Source organism: Nothobranchius furzeri, chromosome 18 (assembly GCF_043380555.1).
Source record: "Nothobranchius furzeri strain GRZ-AD chromosome 18, NfurGRZ-RIMD1, whole genome shotgun sequence".
In the NCBI taxonomy this organism is placed as follows: Eukaryota; Metazoa; Chordata; class Actinopteri; order Cyprinodontiformes; family Nothobranchiidae; genus Nothobranchius; species Nothobranchius furzeri.
In genome coordinates this window covers 33,783,610-33,801,815 of record NC_091758.1, presented here as the reverse complement: position 1 = coordinate 33,801,815, position 18,206 = coordinate 33,783,610, and the positions used below count along the sequence as shown (strand labels likewise).

The following is an 18,206-nucleotide window of genomic DNA, read 5'->3' as shown; positions in this document are numbered from 1 at the left end:
TACAGGTGTATTTTCTTTGTCAATCTCCTAAGTGGAATATGAATGTGAATGGCTACTGGTAGTGGTGTGTGCGTGTGTGTCTGTGTGTGTGCGTGTGTGTGTGAGGGGGGTGTCTTTTGTGTAGCCAGAGCACAAAAAGAAGCTGCAACCAATGCTCCCACATCTTTAAGCCTTTTGTTGTTTACAGCAGCCACTCATGCAAGAGGTGATCAAGTTTCCAATATCACGGCACACGGGGAAATCAATCCTTCTCTTTTACAGCACATCCCCACCTCTTTAAAGAAGGCTGCAGGTGGGATGAGGTCCAAAACTGTGGCCAACCATCTTATTAACACAAAAACGAAGAAGGGGGAGGGCAGGGAGTCATGACTTCTCACACAGCTCGGTGGAGGGAGGTGATCTCACAGCTGAAGAACAGATGGGGGCAGGGGTAATGTGAGAGAATGCAGAGGGTCCACAGCTTCAGCTCCAGCTGTCCCAGGGTTTATTGATCCGTATGACAGGCCTGACAGGAGGGGATGGAGGGGGGAACACCAACATCTGGACTCCATTAGAACATGTCTGCTATTATAAGCCAGCAAGAAGTTAACGTAGTTTTTAGGTAATTAATAAACTTTACATCACACGTTTGTAATAAATCCCACTGAGACGTGATGTGTCTTTCACCAGAGATCTTCAGACAGATATAAAAATACCAAATTTAATTTATTGTCTGAAGCTCAACTCTGATATGACTCACGTTTACTTCCTTAAACTGGTGCACCAGAGCTTTGTTTCCCAGAGTACGACTTACAAGGCATTTATTCCTACTAGAGATCACTACAAATGTATGGATTAAGTCAGTGATATACACCTTTGAAGTTGAACTTAAAAAGACTTGAGAAGCGAGAAGCAATTCATGTGTAACAAAACATCTATAACCATGCATAATAAATCAATTAAAATTATTGGATGATGACAAAAAAATCTACTCACAAGAGCAAAGCAGGCCGACAATAGAATGCTGAGACAACAGTTGGGATCTGAGGGTACATGGAACAAATGAATGACTCCAGGATGTGATTCCAACAACAGGGACAGGTGAGCTCATGGTAAAGTGGTGTGCATGATCAGTGATGGGGTGGTGAGGGAAAAGAATAAAATTCAACCAAAGAGACACAGATCATGACTGTTTGTCAGCTTCATGTGTTATAAAACCAGCAATAAACTCTTATATCCACTCTGTTTGCACACGTGTTCAGTACTGCAGGTGCCATAATAAGCTGATTAAGATCTGAGCCTCACCCAGTTAAATTTAGGTCATTTCTTCCAACAATGAGCAAAAAGCTGCCAGTTTTACTGATAATATTTGACTGTTTATAATCAGAATGTCTTAGACCGTTAGACATTTGATAGTTATCTCTAAACGTTTGAGCAAAAGTTTAATTTAGTTGTAAGGCACTGCACTTTTTGTTTACATTTTTGAAGAAATTATATGGTTGGCTTCATTTCAGAATATTACTGTCGAGTTATTGAATCTGGCAATGACTGTCTGACTTGTAAAGTTTTAACCTTAAGCATTAGAAAAGTAGTCACGTGGAGAACGAAAGAAGCATCAGATCTACAAAATGCTATTTGAAAGGCAGAAAGTATATCCATAGGGGAAGCAGACTTTACAAAGGATTAAAAATTAACCTGTATGAAGTTTTCTTTTACCTCAGTGATAATGAATGACCTGCTCTTGTAGCGTCTTTCAGAGTCAGACAACTCCAAAGCGCTTTAGCAGTGGTTCCCAATCCTGATCCAGGAGGGTTGTGTCCAGCATGTTTTAATTTTAACCTGTTTCAACACCTGATCAGCAGGTGATTAACAGGTTTCTGCAGTCTGCTGAGCAGGTGATTCAACCTGAATCAAGTGCATTGGAGCACAGGAACAACTAAAATGGTCCCTCCAGGACCAGCACTGAGAACCACTGCACTATATCTTTCACCCATTCACATGCTGATGATGAGCTACATTGAAACCACAGCTGCCCTGGGGCACACTGACAAAAGGCAAGACTGCACAACCGCTGCCAGTCCAGCAGCAGGCACGGAGGGTTAAGTGTCTTGTCTAAGGACACAACAGCAGAATTATCTTCCGGGAGCTGGGATCGATACTGCAACTGCGTAGCCTGGCAAGCCAGACTAAATAAATATGGTCTAGCTCACTAGGCTAGCAGTCTTACAATTAGTGGACAGCCTGGCCTTCCTCTTGACCTACTGCTGCCAAATTACTTTGATAGTTTCCTAGCAAGCAAATAAATAATAATAATAATAATAATAATAATAATAATAATAATAATAATAATAATAATACACCATTAACAGAAAAGGCAAGACTTCTGCAAAGGTCTGCCTTTGCACCAGATTGCTTGTATAATTAACTAATTAATTAATCGTGGATTTATTAACTGGTTAGTTTATTTTATTTGTTTAGCATGTATAGTGGAGTATCATCGGTGATACAGCCGGGCTGTCAACATACAGTAAATCTGAGCGCGTGAGCAATGTGGCACCGTGAACGCAGTCTCGTGCTCATGGGAATTTCCCGTCCACGTGTCTGAAAATACGGAGGAGGGAGTTCCGAACGTAAACCTTGTATTTTTTTTTTTTTTTTTGCGCCCCGCCCAGCTGGCTGAGCAAAACGCGCTAGTCTAAGTTCCTCCACACAGAATGAACTCAGGCTCGGAGGTGGAAGGGACTAAACTCACTTGACCCGGCGGGGTTTTGAGCTCGCTTTCTTTAAATTCTCTCTGCGTGTTGGACAACGACGGCAACATCTTTGTGGTAAGTGACAGAAAACTCCTTCTCACGCGCTCTGCGTAAACGTCATCAGCTGAGGGAGAAGAAACAAACAAACAAATAAACAAAGCGCCGCCAATGTTGTCGAAAAGAAACGCAACGGCATTTGGTTTGGAGTCATCCCGTTTATCCCGAAACCTCAGAGGAGTTGAGAGAGAGCTGTTTGTCATGTTGACTCAGTTTGTCATTCACCCGGCAGAGATTAGAAATATACTGGCTTTACCGGCTTACGCGGATCCGCCGGTCATGTGTCAGTCTGGTGAACCGTTTATGAGACAATAAGGCGTATTTACGCAGTTTCTACCTTTAAACGCATTAAAGTTGGATTTTACTTTATTTTGCTACAATTTGGTTTGACTATTACTATTTTTCTCGAAAGAAATGTTTTTCTCCTACAATGAAATGTTAATATTTAAAAAGAGAAAAGTGAACAAACTTCGTTTTTCTGGGTCTGCTGATGTTTACAAGTGTGCATTGTCACACAAAGTTGGAGTGGGGGGTGACCTGAGGTTGTGTTGAACTGTGTCCACAACAGAGCTGCACCAGCTGAGTCTGCAGCAGGGGGAGCCACTGTCTGACACACGCTGCCTGGTCATCTGTGTGTGCATTTAACTTTTTCTGTTGTTCTTGTTCTTATGCTGTGATTTTCAAAACAAACAATTAAACTGGAATTTTACTCTTGGAGTACAGTTTGCTTATGGTTGGAGGGAGAATTGCAAACTCAGGTCAGAGAGAGAGAGAGAGAGAGAGAGAGTGGCCCTGGATTTTCCTGCAGGACTGTCATTATTCTTTTTGTCATGGACCCTAATTTAGTTGTGCGGTAGTGGTTTATAACCCTGCATTACAACTTGGTGGTGTATTGTGGTTTAGCTGCAGATGCAGCTAGAAGTTTAGATGTATTTCGATAACTCTTTGACTCACTTTTTCAAGGTTGGCTGCAGTGTGCTGTTACCTTTGGAGGGGTTGCCAAATGTCCTTTTGGGATACATAAATATATTGTTTTGCCACGCTGTGGTACGATTGGGTTTATTAATAGCTTTTGAACATCTAAATGCTAATATTTGGTTTTAAATGTCCTTATAATTTCTAATTAGTGGATAATTAATAGAGATTATCAAAACAGGAAAGAATCATCCACTGTAGTTCAAACTTCCTTTTATGTAATTGCGCCTGAGCTGACTCGCATAACCACAGAAAATTGTGTGGTGACATCACTGAGTTCAGCAGAGTCTCTTGTTTACATTACCGCTGAAGTACTCACCACCAAATGAAGACAGAACCTTTGTCTTTGTTCTCTTAAACTCATCCATTGTGGTTTTATTGATTTTTGAACACGGATATGTCTGAGATCACCTCAGCAGCTGTGATGTGACTTCGTAGGAAATCTGGGTTCTTTTTTATTAAATTTCTATTCTTATATTTTCAACTTTTTATTCTGATTTCTAAGGCCGCTCACCCTACAGTGACCCCCGTATGGACGATGAGGAGGATGATGTGTTTGAGCCAGTCTCCAGCTGCTGGCGCAAAACCTTCAGGGAGATAAAGTGTGAAGACCGGGGCACACAGACACCCGGTCCTGCCCTGCTACCACACAGCGGCATGCTGCCCTGTGGAGTCGCGGAGGAGCCCAGACCACTATTCTACGGTGAGACTGTCTGCAATCTGTTTTTCAAGAGAAAAGGGGAACATTGCCTCGTGTGTGAGAGCTGGTGTTTTTAAAAGCAAAGTAAAAAAAAACATAAAATGAGAGTTGCGATGACACGTGTGTAACAGTGTTGCTGCACTGATCTCACCTCCTGGTGCCTGATAGTCTTTGCTCTAAGTTTTTATGGCCCGAATGTCGTGTATCCATCTGCTTTGCTATTCAAAAGGCGCCAGACTGGCAGTGACATGACGGCAGTGTTCACAGAGGTCTGGTTATCAGTGACAGTGAAGTTATACTGGTGTCATATACCAGTAATAATTCCAAAGTAGCCTTGACATGACCCCGTCTGAGCCGGGTAGGTTTGTTTTAGCCTTAGCAGATCATAAAACATTTATATGTAATTAAACAACGACGATGTTCAGGAGCAGTTTCGAGAATAAAATCAGGCCTCTCAAGTGTTATTCTTAGACAGTTTTACTGATGTTTACAAGATAATAAGTTTCAGCTTCAACACTCAACAGGCAACGCAGGTTTTCGATTGCACTTCCCTGCACGCTTTGAGATTGTTGGGGATTTTGAAGCAAGACAACAAGACAGGGAAGAGGAGCCAAACAGGATGGAGCGGCCGCCCGCCGCACGCAGCCTGGAGGTTTGCATCGGACAGAAACTCCAGCTGATAGGAGACCAGTTTCACCGGGAACATTTACAGCAGGTGAGGGGGAGTTAAGCTGAGTCAGGACACATTCCTTGGCATTCAGTGACAGCAAACAAGTCATTAATGACACCACAGCTGTGTGTTATGTAATCAGACCCTTTTGGTGCACATAAAAACTCTTAAGGGAAACCACTTTTCTCATTTCACTAATAGGTTATTGTTTCCTGTGGCTGTAAGGAAAATTTAGCTGGATTAGACACCTTCTCTGTTTTCTTCATTTCAACCTATTTTAGATGTAATTATTTTGCACCTGCCTTCAAACGTGCTTAAATGTCTCATTTGGTTTTGTGGGTGCATGCAGGAGCATGAAGTGATCATTAGAAACTCCACACATTAGCAACACCATCTACACTCTGGTTCTGTTGATCTGACCAAGATTAATGGAGGGTCAAACATTTGTTCTTTTTATTGTGTTTGTTTTGGAGAAGTTGTGCACATGCAGAATTTCAGCCCAGCACAGTTGACCCCCTCCATCTTTTTTCTCTCAACTCAAAAGACACCCCAGATCCAGCACAACCCTTCCCCCCATGTACTGGCCCACCCCAGGCCCTTCCCCTGCCTCCTCTCCTTGTTTATTTCTCTTTCCTTTGCTCCCGTTTCCTCCGTGAGCTGTGGAGGCAAGTGGCATGGAAGGTCCCTGGTCTTGAGTGTTACACTGAGGTGACAATGTCTGAGTAGTCACGCACTTTGTTTTAAAGCAAACGCTGCAAGGATGTTTCCTGCAAAGTTCACCACTCAAACATGCTCGTGTATTTCTTTTATGCATACGTGAAAAAGCAGAAGTGGCAGGAGGAGGTAAACATGTAACCCGAAGCTCTGCACATGAGCCCAGAGGGGAACAGCTGTGGTTCCAGGGAGCCTCCACTCTGCCCCCTCGCTCACCAAGGAGACACCCAGATAAGAGGTTTACACAACCGCAGGCTTTGTGAGTTGCTGGTGGAGTCTATAATGATGCAGTGGAGCAGTGAAGTTTTGGAAACAGCATCTCAAATAATCATCGGAGCCATCCTCAGCGAGTCCCTCCCTGTTCTAGACAAAAACTCATTTTTAATCTCGTACTTCGTGCTGTGAGACGGTTTCCTATTATCTCACGAGCTTTTCTACCAGGTGTCGTTTAAACCCTTGTAAAGATGCATGACTCATGAACATTGGCGGGACACACACAGACAACCTGGCAGTCGGACGGTAGGTTTGCTGTGAAGTGTACTTGTGGCTGTATTGTGTATTGACGCACAACACCGGCTGGACTAGGGCAGGGGAAGAGGAAGTGGCTTGTGCTTTCTTTTGCTAATCCGGTAAACAACAGAGAGGACAGTCATAGTAAAAACCATGCTGTGAGGTCACATCCTGCAGAGATACATAGTGTGGTTCTGAATACTCAATGAAGAGAACATATTTTTTACCAATTTTGTAACGAGAGACATTACTGATATGCAGAGAATTGCTATACTATGTGCACATGATGTGTGTGTGCATGAATGAGGGTTTCACTACCTAAACTCTCATAAAATAATGAGTCTAACGCAGCCTTAGTAGTAATTTGGGTTAGGGTTAAGAATGTGCAGCTTGGTTTATTGTGTGTGTGTGCACATGATCATGCATGAATACATTCATTCTTATTTTTCTGTCCTTTTCTGTTTCTTACTATGTTGCTGACAGTCACTAGAAATAAACTTTCCCTTGATGATGGCATTAGTGGTTATTTCTTCCCGTCCCTGCTGCTCCTGACAGCAGCTGATTTACAAGGAAATTATGCGGCGCAGACACTTGTCCCAGAGCAATTCAAGTGCCTTTGACCGCCATCATATTGACGGATTTTCTAGCAGTGTGGCTGCAAGTGTTCTCCTTGGGAGCCTGTCGCTCCTGGTGAAGGGAGGGATTAGGCAGCGCAGGAGTGCTAGAGGATGCTGACAGATAAATTGCTCCTCTGTCAGAGAGGGCTAGAGGGAACTCTAGGGTCCCCAGAGGATGGCTGACATTAGCTGCTGCGCCATTTGAGACATGGCAGTAATGACAATCACAATGGCAGGAAGGCTGCTCCAGCCTGTGCAGGGCAAGGAGCAGAGTTCGGTTTCATCCTTATGTTTTTTTAAGAGAGACGACTCCTGGTGCTTTCGATAGGAGGTGTTGAAAGCAAGCTTGAATATCTTTAGCGACTCTGTGTGTGTTTGTGTGTGTGTGCGTGCGTGCGTGTGTGTGTGTGTGTGTGTGTGTGTGCATGCGTGCGTGCGTGCGTGTGTGTGTGTGTGTGTGTGTGCGTGCGTGCATGCGTGCGTGCGTGTGTGTGTGTGTGTTTCCACACAGGCCATGTTTGTGGTTATATCTCTTCACTGTTTGAGTGAGGGTACGTCAGTCTCTCCCTTCAGAGAGGTGGGGGAGGGAAAAGCTCACTAGAAATAAACACAAACGATGTCCACTTTTCACTCATGAATCTGTGATGATTTGCCCGGGTGGTAATGTCAATACTGCCGGGTCTGTAACGCCACTGTTACTTATTTGTATTTTTGCTTGACCTTTCTCCTTCTGCTGATCCGACTAACCCAGAGTTTCTTGCTGCAGAGGCTGTCCTGTTTGCCTAAGCGATAAGGCTGTGCGTCTGAGCAGCTGGTTTTACAGACAGCCTGTACTGGACTCTGATAAAAACACATCAGGGTGGTGTCGGAGTGACGACACAGAGAATCTGGCTAGTGCTCTGCGACTAAATTTAGAGCCAGTCTCCTTTCTGACAGTTGGTGGAGTGACTCATGATTAGGGTGCAACAGGCCTTTGCGCCTCTTGTTGTCACTCTTACTCTCCTAATCTCTTTTATTTATGTGAACACTGCTTGACCTAATGCAAAGGGTCAGAAGAACATTCTGTTTCTTACTTTAACTTACTTTAACTGTGTGTATTTATCTAATGCAAACACAAACTTTATAATAATAATAATAATAATACATTTTATTTAAAAGCGCCTTTCAGAACACCCAAGGTCATTTGACAGAAAACACGTAATAAAATACAATAAAACAATAATAAAACCCAAACAAGAAAAAAAAAAAAAACAGAGAGAAACAGTAGAATAAAATCAGAGGTTGTAGGCAGATTTAAACATGTGTTTTGGGTTTTGATTTGAAAAGGGTAAAACTGTTGATGTCCCTGACGTCTGGGGGAAGTGAGTTCCAGAGTCGAGGAGCAGAGCGGCTGAAAGCTCTGCTCCCCATGGCAGCGAGACGGGCAGAAGGAACCGCAAGATGGATGGAAGAAGAAGATCTGAGTGAACGGGATGGGGTGTGAATACTTATAAGGTCTGAGATATATGAAGGAGAGAGGTTGTGGATTGCTTTGAAGGTTTGGAGGAGAATTTTGAAGATGGACCTGAATTTAACTGGGAGCCAGTGAAGCTGCTGGAGAACCGGGGTGATGTGGTGAAAGGAAGGGGTTCTGGTGATAATACGGGCTGCTGAATTCTGGACCAGTTGCAGTTTATGAAGGAGTTTGTTGGGGAGACCATAAAGAAGTGAACTGCAATAGTCGATACGGGAGGTGACGAGGCTGTGGACGAGAATGGCGGCAGTGTGAGGGGTCAGTGAGGGGCGGAGATGGTTTATGGAACGTAGATGGAAGATGAATCCCTTAGCTGACTCATTTTAACATTTACTAACTCATATTTAATCTCTGAATATCACCAAACATACACTTTGACCTACAGTAAAAATACATAACAGTATCCATTTCTGCTTTTTTCCCTGTGACTGTAAACTCTGAAGGCATGGTTGGCCTGTCTTGCAATGTACTGTAACATTTCACTGTAATCATCCTTCTGTGTTGCCTGTAAATATTCTCTATTTTTATGTGAAATAGATATTTCTAATTTTCACATTGTTATCAAAACATCCCCAGGCGAGATTTAGATATGGTGTACAGCAAAGAACTTCCTAGGAGCTATTTCTTGCCACAATGTTGCACCTTTATTGTATTTTCTTTTAATATGTTTAGTGCAAGTAAAAGCTTGCAAGTGGAAAGTAGGATTCACTCGTGGTAGCTGGAACCTGGCAGCGCTTATGCAACACCATGCAATGTTCACCACAAACCGATAAGAGAATAGAAACCCACAGCCTTATCAAGAGTGGCAGCTCTTGGTTTCTAACTAGGTCAAGGTTGGGATACTGTGTTAAAACCTGTAAACATGGTCAATTTTATCCTCGCCTGTGGGGATTTTGGATCACACACATGAAAGCACATTATTTAAAGATGTTCAGGGATCATTTTGTCAAGAATAGTTCAGTTTCCTGACCAGGGGCGGCGTTAGGCCCGGCTACTGGGGCTGAAGCCCCAGATGTTTTATGAAAAGCCCCAGATCTAAATCGCCGAAGTAACATGCAGTACCAAAGTCCAACAGAGAGGGAGCAGCTGGCATTAGTTTGTATACAGCCTGCCTGAGCCTCCACCACTGAAGAAGAAGCCCTTCAGCAGCCGGCTTCTTCTACACTCTCTGCCTGAAACGCATGAGTGAAGATGGACATAAGGACGTTTTTTAGACCAAAAGTACGGCGACAGAACCCCAGCTTTGATGAGATTGGTGTTGACTCAGGTTTGTGAGTCATATTTGAAAATATTTGTTGTGCTGCTGGTTTGCCTAAAGTTAGCTTATCAGGTAAAGTTGTTGGAGAAAGAAAGGGAATATTTACTATCATCTCACACTAAACACTAACAGGAACAATACTCTGCCCTGAATATGCTTAATATGTAGCCTCAGATTAAAAATTATGTGGTACAAGACAAATATATATGATTTTGACTAGTGCACATGTGTGCTAAGCCCCGGATCTTCTTCAGTCCTAAATCCGCCCCTGTTCCTGACCACATTGATCAAAAATAGACTCAGTACTATCAGGTCTGGTGAAGTCTGTCTTTCGTCTGCAGATGAGTTGTTGGACTACTGCTGCTCTCATGCAGATGCTCTTGTTTTCCCAGAGGCTCTCCACCCCTCATCAAGAGCCCCCATAATCCCATTTGGTGCAATTATCTTATCTCAGGTTCTCAATGGCTGAGATAGCATTATCCTCCTAATCGCACACAATCCAATTGGCTTGCAAACCTGAGAGTCTCGTCCTCAGCTGCTGGCTGCTGGTCCCTGCCAGAAAGATTATGACTGCATGATGAATGTGTTTATGGTTAGGAATGTCTGTTGTGAAGCCGGGCTACAGCACAAAAATAGAGAGCAGGTTAATAAGAATTGTTTGGGACAAACGCAGACTGTTGTGAAAATATTAGGGTCGTTCCAGCGTCTGGATCCAGCACACTAGCTGACCCGTTTCACTGTGTCGCCTGTCAGTCAGTACTTGTCACAGTAAACATGAACTAAATCTGAGTTTCTGGAGTGCTCTAACGGGGTTTTTTTTTCCTTGTTGTTTCAGTATCAGCGAAACCAAAGGAATCAGGGGCCGCTATGGTGGCGCCTGGCTGCAGCTCTCCTAGGCCTTCTGTTTGATAGAGGGCTTGTTGCTGGAGGAGGGCTTGTGGGACAGAGGTGAGGGGGTTCGTCCCTTCACGTCCTTCATCTTCATCTCGGTGAGGAACTGGACTTATAGTCGCACTGTCAAATCTAACACGGGTCAGTTTGGGGAAAGGAAGAAAGAAAGAAGACAAAAACAGGTCACCGCGGGACGGCGACAACCAACTTTTGTACGAGGTCAAATGTTTTCTCTTTCTAAGAAGATGCCATGATCCTCCCAAGATTCCTCGAAAGGACAATGTTCATATTTTGACCTACATGTAGTGTAGTAGTTTTGTACAATACATTGTTCTTTTTTAAAGTTTTTGCACTTCAATGTGTATCCTTCTTAAATGACCTCCGCAGACCCTGGGAATGCCTTATTCAGTGTCTTCTGCCAGAAGGAGCGTTTGAACATTTTTGACAGGCAAGTTGAGATGGTTAGGAAACGAACGAAAATGTGGTGTCTAAACTTCTTTTCTGAAGTCCACCAGGTGACCAGTCAAGTTGATTTACTAACTTCCAAAGAGGCCATGTCTCAGAACAAAGCATTTTGCACCTCACCTCAATGGAACATTAATCTTTTTATTTCTTGTATTTTTTTCTATTCCTTTTCTTTTTCTTGTATAAAAGTTTTGACCCTAATTCCACTACCTCCGCTCCGCCCCCGCCTTTCGCAGCCGCTCGCTTCCGAACTCAATTTTTACTGGTACCCGCTCTACAACGGCTCCGCTCCGGTGCGGAGACCTGAGGTGCGCAAACAGGCATGCGCGGGATTTTCGAGATCTTGCGATACAGTCCGAGCAATAAACGCGGAAGTTAGATCCAAACACCCGTTGTGTGGGAGAAGCATCGACATGAACTGTTTAATCTGCCCATCATTTGTGTTGACAGATCAGCAGAGTTTGGATCAACAAAGTGTGACTACTTTGATAGTGGAAACTGTATTTATGGCTTACTTTTGTGCATTTAAAGTTCAGCCGCCATTGATAGTTGTTAAAAGTTGTTAAACCTGTGCATATGAAACAAAAAACGCTTTTTGTTTATCGATTTATTGTGAAAAACGGAAGCTGTGCTTGCTCCCTTTCCTGTTGGGCGGTTGTGATTCCTGTCCATTTACTGCGGAGGTGCTCCGGCGTCCGGCAAAAATAGGATCGATTCTATTTTTGCTGGATGCCGGAACAGAGGGCGGCGCACTGCGCCGCACTGCCGCAGCACGGCCGCAGTAGTGGAATTGCTCTGATTGACTACAACGGGACCGATTTTGCTGCGGAGTTCGTGCCGGAGCGGAGCGGAGGTAGTGGAAATTGGGGTAGTGTCTTCTATAATACTGGGAATGAGGTCAGATATCTGTACATATAATCAGAATCGAGTTTATGGCCTCGTTCATACAAGGAATTTATCTAGATTCATGGGTGCAGAAAGGTTGCGAAAGACATACAGACAAAAACATGGCTCACTGTGAGCTGTCATCTAAATATATTTTAATACAGTCATGTGCTACATGTCAAACATTTTTGGACCTTTTAAAAGTACATGGGTGGAGCTGGCAATTGCTGTCTGGCCAAACAAGCCTGGCTAGTTGCAGCCAACCTGAGAGACAGCCAAACAAATATGAGAAAATAAATAACAACATTAACAGTAAAGCAATAAAAATGCTGTAGTATCATGCAAATACTGAATCAACAAGTTCAGTTAGCTGGCATCAGTTTAACTAATCAATCGTTTATTTTTCACTAATTTATGTCTGAGATGTAGCACACTGAAAAGATGTTTATATCAAAAGATGGGTGCTGACGTTTACAGAAAACTACTAAAGATATAGCATCATGCACTAAATAAGAACAAGACATAACAAGCACATGTCACACTGAGCTTTCCTCTAAACCAGGGTGTCCAATAGGTTGATCACAAAGCAATCACTCCCCTGGCCCTGACTGACCGCTTTGAGCTGCTCACTGTAAAAGGTTGTAAAAATGTGGGCACCCCAGCTCCACACCAACATTTTACCCAATGGAAAGTCTATCATAGATAGTTTATTTAGCCTTTTTTTTTTAATTAGACCTCCTCTCAGCGTCTCTGTGTTTTCCTTTGTTTTATGTTCTTTTCATGTGATTGTTTTCAGACCTCCATGCCCTTTGAGTGGAACTATGGATCCACTGTTTTTGCACTAGACTTTCCACCCTTACAAGAGTTCAGATTGTTACCAATCCAACCTCTGTCTTGTATGAAGGTTTTCACTTCCCTCCTGCCACATTTCAGTCACTTGTCCAAGACAAATAATCAGTATTGAGGCCTGACTAAACACAGTCTGGAGTCTGGATTTGATATCAGTTCTGGAAATTTCACTTTGGGCTTAGTTTGAGATCGAACTGGAGCCACGTCCCTCAATTCAAAGGTTCCTTGGTTCACTTTTCATTCGTGGACACCTAACAATATGGCGTAACCAATCTGTGAAACAGAATCCGCCCCTCTCAGGATTCCCATCGGGTTTAAGATGTTCTGTTGGGTGATCTTTTATTGTCTTTGGTGCTTCGATACAGATTTGGGGCAGCACACATTAACCACCACTGTCTAAGCAGACAAACAACCTCTGAAAACAAACTAAAGTAGAAAAGACTGTAATTCTTCTTGAAATATGAATATGTTTGAAGACACTGTTGAAGATGCTGTTTTTCTTAGATTTTCTTGCTGATTTCAGGCATTTTGGGGACCCTAGGAGCAGTACATATCAGGGGTCTGTAATTACTTGCTCCTTATAATGTATATCACTGCATAGTTGCCGGGGTTTTCTCATTTTTCTTAAGATGTCTCAGGGACAGACTTTTTGGGCTACTGGTAACCTTGAGGATAGAATAAAATGGAATAGAATAGAAACATCCTTTATTGTCCCTCAATGAGGAAATGTCGGTGTAACAGCAGCAAAGTTGACTCTCAAACAGAATAAAAGGCTGTTAGAACTAAAGCAGTGTTTTCACCTTTTAGAGTATTTTCTTATTTTCATTTGACCTTAAAAATCTTTCAGGACGATTTCTAGCACATACATAAAGTTACAGTTTGAGGAGTGTGAGGCTGACCGACTGGCTGTGGTGGTGACTGGAGCTACTGGGTATGTAGTCAGAGGCGTGTGAGGTGCACTGAATGTGGTTGTGGTGATAAAGTTTCCTGCGGATCCTGAATGCTGAGCCAGTCCCCGTATAGCGCCTTGTCTCACCATTGCCTTCCTCATCACGCTGCTCCCTTCATGACATGGTCATTTTTTCACTTTATTTGTAATTTATTTTGCCATTTTTTAATTTATTTTTTCTACTGTATACACGTGTGTGTGCAATCACTTCTACCTTTTTCCTGCTTTGGTCTTGGACTTTTGTTTGTTCAGCGCAAACTGGCCTTCGTCATGCCCTGAACGCTCATCCCTCATCGTCTCGTTTGATGCTCGCTCTGCACCAATCCTCTGCTTCTAGTCGGAGAAAACTTGTCACTATCTGAATATATTGTTGTCATGCCACGATTATAAAAACCCACCATTCATGCCTACATGAGTGTACTCTCAGAAAGAGAAAGGCAGGGTTGTGGGATAATAAATAAAAAGTTCACGATTAGGCTAACCACTTTTTTCCTTCTTCAGCCATTTAACTCACCAGATTCACAATATGCTGTTCTATAAATGCAGTAGCTTGAAAGCAGTTCAGTCTTTTGGCAGAATACAACCTTTTATTCCTTCAAATTTCTCAATGATGTGTAGGATTTTTGCAAAAACTGAAAACAGACCCAAAAAGGTTGCATAATTAGCCTAAAAAACCACAGAATGTTAGTTTGTTTTTTGTATTTTTTTTTACCTTAATCATTGTGTTGTAAATCAGTATGCACTGGAAAGTACTTTGTTTCTGTAAATCCCACAGGTCTTCTATTTGTTGTGTGTTGATGTATAGTATACACTCTGGATTGGTCTCTTGGGCTAATCTTGCCATGTGTCAGTTGTGTGGGAGCCTAAGTCACGCCCATCTACGTATGGACCATGGGTCCCCAGAAGTAAGAAGAAATGAATGTAAGTCAACGGGGCTTTTTAAAACTACTTCTAATGTTCCATGGATTTCACATATGATGTCCGTGGATTTTAAAGACACATTTTAGTGCCAATAAAGTGCTTATTTTTCAACAGTGGCAATATTTATGTTAGGTTTTATGTGGGACTCACTACAAATGTTCATCTCACCAAATTGACGTCATTGAACCGGACATGGAGAAAAGGAGAAGATTAGTTTAGCAGCTTCGAATACTTCTTCCAGGACAACAGAAGGAGCATTAAACATGGCGAAAACCACTATAAATCTGGTTATGTGGAAAGTAGCAGCTACCATGAGGGAGGAGATTCTGCAGTGACGATTATGAGAGTTCTGATTTGTATTAATTTCATAACAACTTTTTACAAGCTAATCTTAAGTTACGTGACAGAAATAGTCGAAACTCACATCATTACTTTTATTTAAATTGAAGTACAACATATGAGTGATTCTGTGCGTGAGACAAAGCGGATTGGAAAATAACTTTTATAGCCCCGTTCACTTGCATTCGTGGTGTCTGTTCCGGGAACCCACGAGCTGACCGGAAAGGGAGGAGACTTCGGCTCTCTCTCTGTGCATTAATCAAGAAGGTTTAGGATGGCTCGTTGATTCATTGGAAAGGGAAATGAGCCACCACGGTGCCCTTGATATTTTTTATGTTAGGTACCTAAACTGCCCTCATGTTGTAAATGAGAGCAGCGCTCCAAGAGTGGAGCAGGTACTTCACAACAACCATTAGTGTCTTGAATTTTGTTGTCTACTTTCTATAATATAAAATTAGCTTTTTTTAAGAAGGAAGATTTTGACCTTTTTCATAACATTTCTTTGTGGTTTTTCTTAACTTTTTGAAATTGTATTTTCTTAAGAAAATTGGTCCAATTTTGTGAGGACAGTTCATGCTTGTACAATATTTTTTAATACAAGTCATTTTGAAGGAACTTGCAACATTCCTTGCACATCATATGTCATGTGATGGAACAAGGCAAACAAACAAAACGACTAAAATTCATGGTTTAGCTGATTTGTTTAATGGATATATTAACTTTGCCCTTCTTTCAACAACAGATTAAGTGTACATGCATAAAAAAACCTGGAAGATGCCTTTAACTGCTCAGTTTTGATGAAGTCTTGATTATCACACACTCTCTGTATACCAAGAAATGAGACCCAGCGAAAATGTAGCATTTTTGTAAACATTGACTGTGTGTTTTCGAGACTCTACTGTGCATTCTTTTTTTTTTTGTGTTTATATATATTTTTCTGGTTGTCAAAATTCATATGGAAGTAAAGACAATTTGCTATGTAGTGCAATATGCTGTACATACAGAGCCTTGCTCTACGAATCCTTCTTTTTCTGGATTTCTTGTTTATTGGTACTTTTTTTTCAATAAAACTTTATTGACATTATCAAGATGAGTCAAGTCAGTGTTTACAAGATCAACACACAGTATCACAAGGGTCATGAAAACATCTTCTAATGGAAAAACAGAAAGCTACGCAAGATAAATTACTTTCCTCCATTTCTATTAAGTCCTAACTTTAAAAAAAAAGTTCTGTATCGTACAAGTCAGCCCCTGATGGATTAGCCAAGTGTCTGAAGCTAGCCGGGCATTTGAAGCCAACCAGGCGCTTGGCAGAGGCTGTGCTCATCATTTTCCCTCTGCTGGTAGGTCATTAATTTGGTGAAAGCAGCGGGGCCCCTAAGACTTAATAACCTCTGTCTGAACTGCACACACAAGCAAGTAATGGGGCGATGGTGGAACAGGAGTTAAGTGCTCGCCCCGTAATCGGAAGTTTGCAGGTTCGAGTCCCGCTCAGTCTGTCGCTGTCGTTGTGTCCTTGGGCAAGACACTTAACCCACGTTGCCTGCTGGTGGTGGTCAGACGGACTGGTGGCGCCAGTGCTCGGCAGCCTCGCCTCTGTCAGTGCGCCCCAGGGCAGCTGTGGCTACATTGTAGCTCATCCCCACCAGTGTGTGAATGTGTGTGTGAATGGGTGAATGACTGATCGTGTTGTAAAGCACCTTGAGGGGTTTCAAGAACTCTAGAAGTCGCTATATCAAATACAGGCCATTTACCATTTAATGCACAAGAACTGCATGAGCCCATGTGTAAAGTGAATGATAAGAGCTACTGTCACATCGTAAATGTTAAGGCCAATGCTGCAGAGCATGCAGATTAGTTACACTGCAGCCTCACTGTCTTACAGGCATGAAAGTGACTGATTTATCCCGACACGTGTGAATATTAGGTGTCTAGTTAGTGTTCCTCATGCAAAACAAGTGTTTTTGTTGATATTAAGAACTTCTTCCTATGGAATACCGAATTTGACAGTAGCTAGTCCAAAACAAAAAATTTAATGGTTCGGATAATGTTCATACTTGAGTGGTGCTCTTTCTTTTTAACAGAGCAGACACCGTACTGTCTCTTTCCCCAGGGCTGACGCGTGGCACTTGTATTGTTACACTCCAGGTAGTTTCTCACTCCAGCCACACCTGACGCACCTATTTGGCAGCTTACAGTAAAAGAACTCCCTCCTCTGTGGCCCCCACTGAAACAAACACAAAGAGTGTGAAAGGTTGGGGTTGAAACAGAATGACTTCTACCCCAGTCATGGCTGACTTAACATGCACAACTGCTTAAAGCCGTCTCTTAGACCTTTTCAAATAAAGAAACTCAAAGCCCGAATAGGAGGAAATTAGCAGTATTTTTACACAACTATTAAACCATATAATGATCAAATGGCAATAAATCTTGGAGAAGTTTGCTGTTTTTTTAGACATTTTGACAAATCTCAACCTGAAGTCAGGATAGCCTTTGTCGCTGTTTAGCTCAGATTTTGTGGCTCCTTTGTTTCTCTCCTCTAAAATCGGCACTTAAATTAGGAGAGCATTGGCTTTCCCTGGTCCACACAATGGCTCCTCTGTTCCCCTGGCTTGGCCGCCTGCTGAAAGAGACACCCATTAGAGAAGCGTCTATCTCTGGGGTCAGGCCCAGGGGTCACACACAAGTACGGCTCTTGTTTATGTCTGCAAAGCCAATCAAAACACTGCAGCCTCCTACTCTCCTCGCCTGGCTTTCTATTTCAGCAGAATAAAGGTCAGATTCTGCTCAGGCCACAGACTGAGGAAAATTCAACATCAGCTCTGGAGTCAACCTCAATCTGAAAAAAAGTGATGCATCACTTTGTCGTGTGAGACGTGAAAAGGGGCTGACAGCACCTGTTTATCACCACAAGCCACAGGTACTTCCCCTAAACCAAGAGACAGCTTCAAGATGTTCCTCACCCAAGAAAACACACTCACAGTTACTAGATGATCACATGTGCATTCACCCTTTTACGGCAGTAACCTCTGTGTTTAATCGCCTGTTCTTATTACAATGCTGAATGCTTTCATAACAGAACATTTCATAAGATTTGGTAAATGTTTAAAGGAAGTGAACCCTTGGTTTTCTCCTCTTAAATGAAGTCCAGCACTCAGATT

At 42.6% G+C, this 18,206-nt stretch overlaps 1 protein-coding gene across 1 annotated transcript; it reads left to right on the top strand.

The window, feature by feature from the left end:
- Positions 1-2,648: 2,648 nt before the first annotated feature.
- LOC107392458 (bcl-2-modifying factor) lies at positions 2,649-16,129 on the top strand. Its single transcript, XM_015970273.3, has 4 exons — positions 2,649-2,807; positions 4,270-4,467; positions 4,989-5,179; positions 10,582-16,129. The coding sequence occupies exons 2-4, from the start codon at positions 4,296-4,298 to the stop codon at positions 10,696-10,698; spliced, it is 480 nt and encodes a 159-aa protein (XP_015825759.1). The 5' UTR covers positions 2,649-2,807; positions 4,270-4,295; the 3' UTR covers positions 10,699-16,129.
- Positions 16,130-18,206: the final 2,077 nt, after the last annotated feature.

Bases quoted from the DNA above. Each gene is read 5' to 3' on its own strand.
- LOC107392458 (XM_015970273.3), top strand. From the start codon at position 4,296: ATGGACGATGAGGAGGATGATGTGTTTGAGCCAGTCTCCAGCTGCTGG. The intron at 4,468-4,988 runs GTGAGACTGTCT...AACACTCAACAG, and splicing joins GCCCAGACCACTATTCTACG to GCAACGCAGGTTTTCGATTG. The intron at 5,180-10,581 runs GTGAGGGGGAGT...TTGTTGTTTCAG, and splicing joins ACCGGGAACATTTACAGCAG to TATCAGCGAAACCAAAGGAA.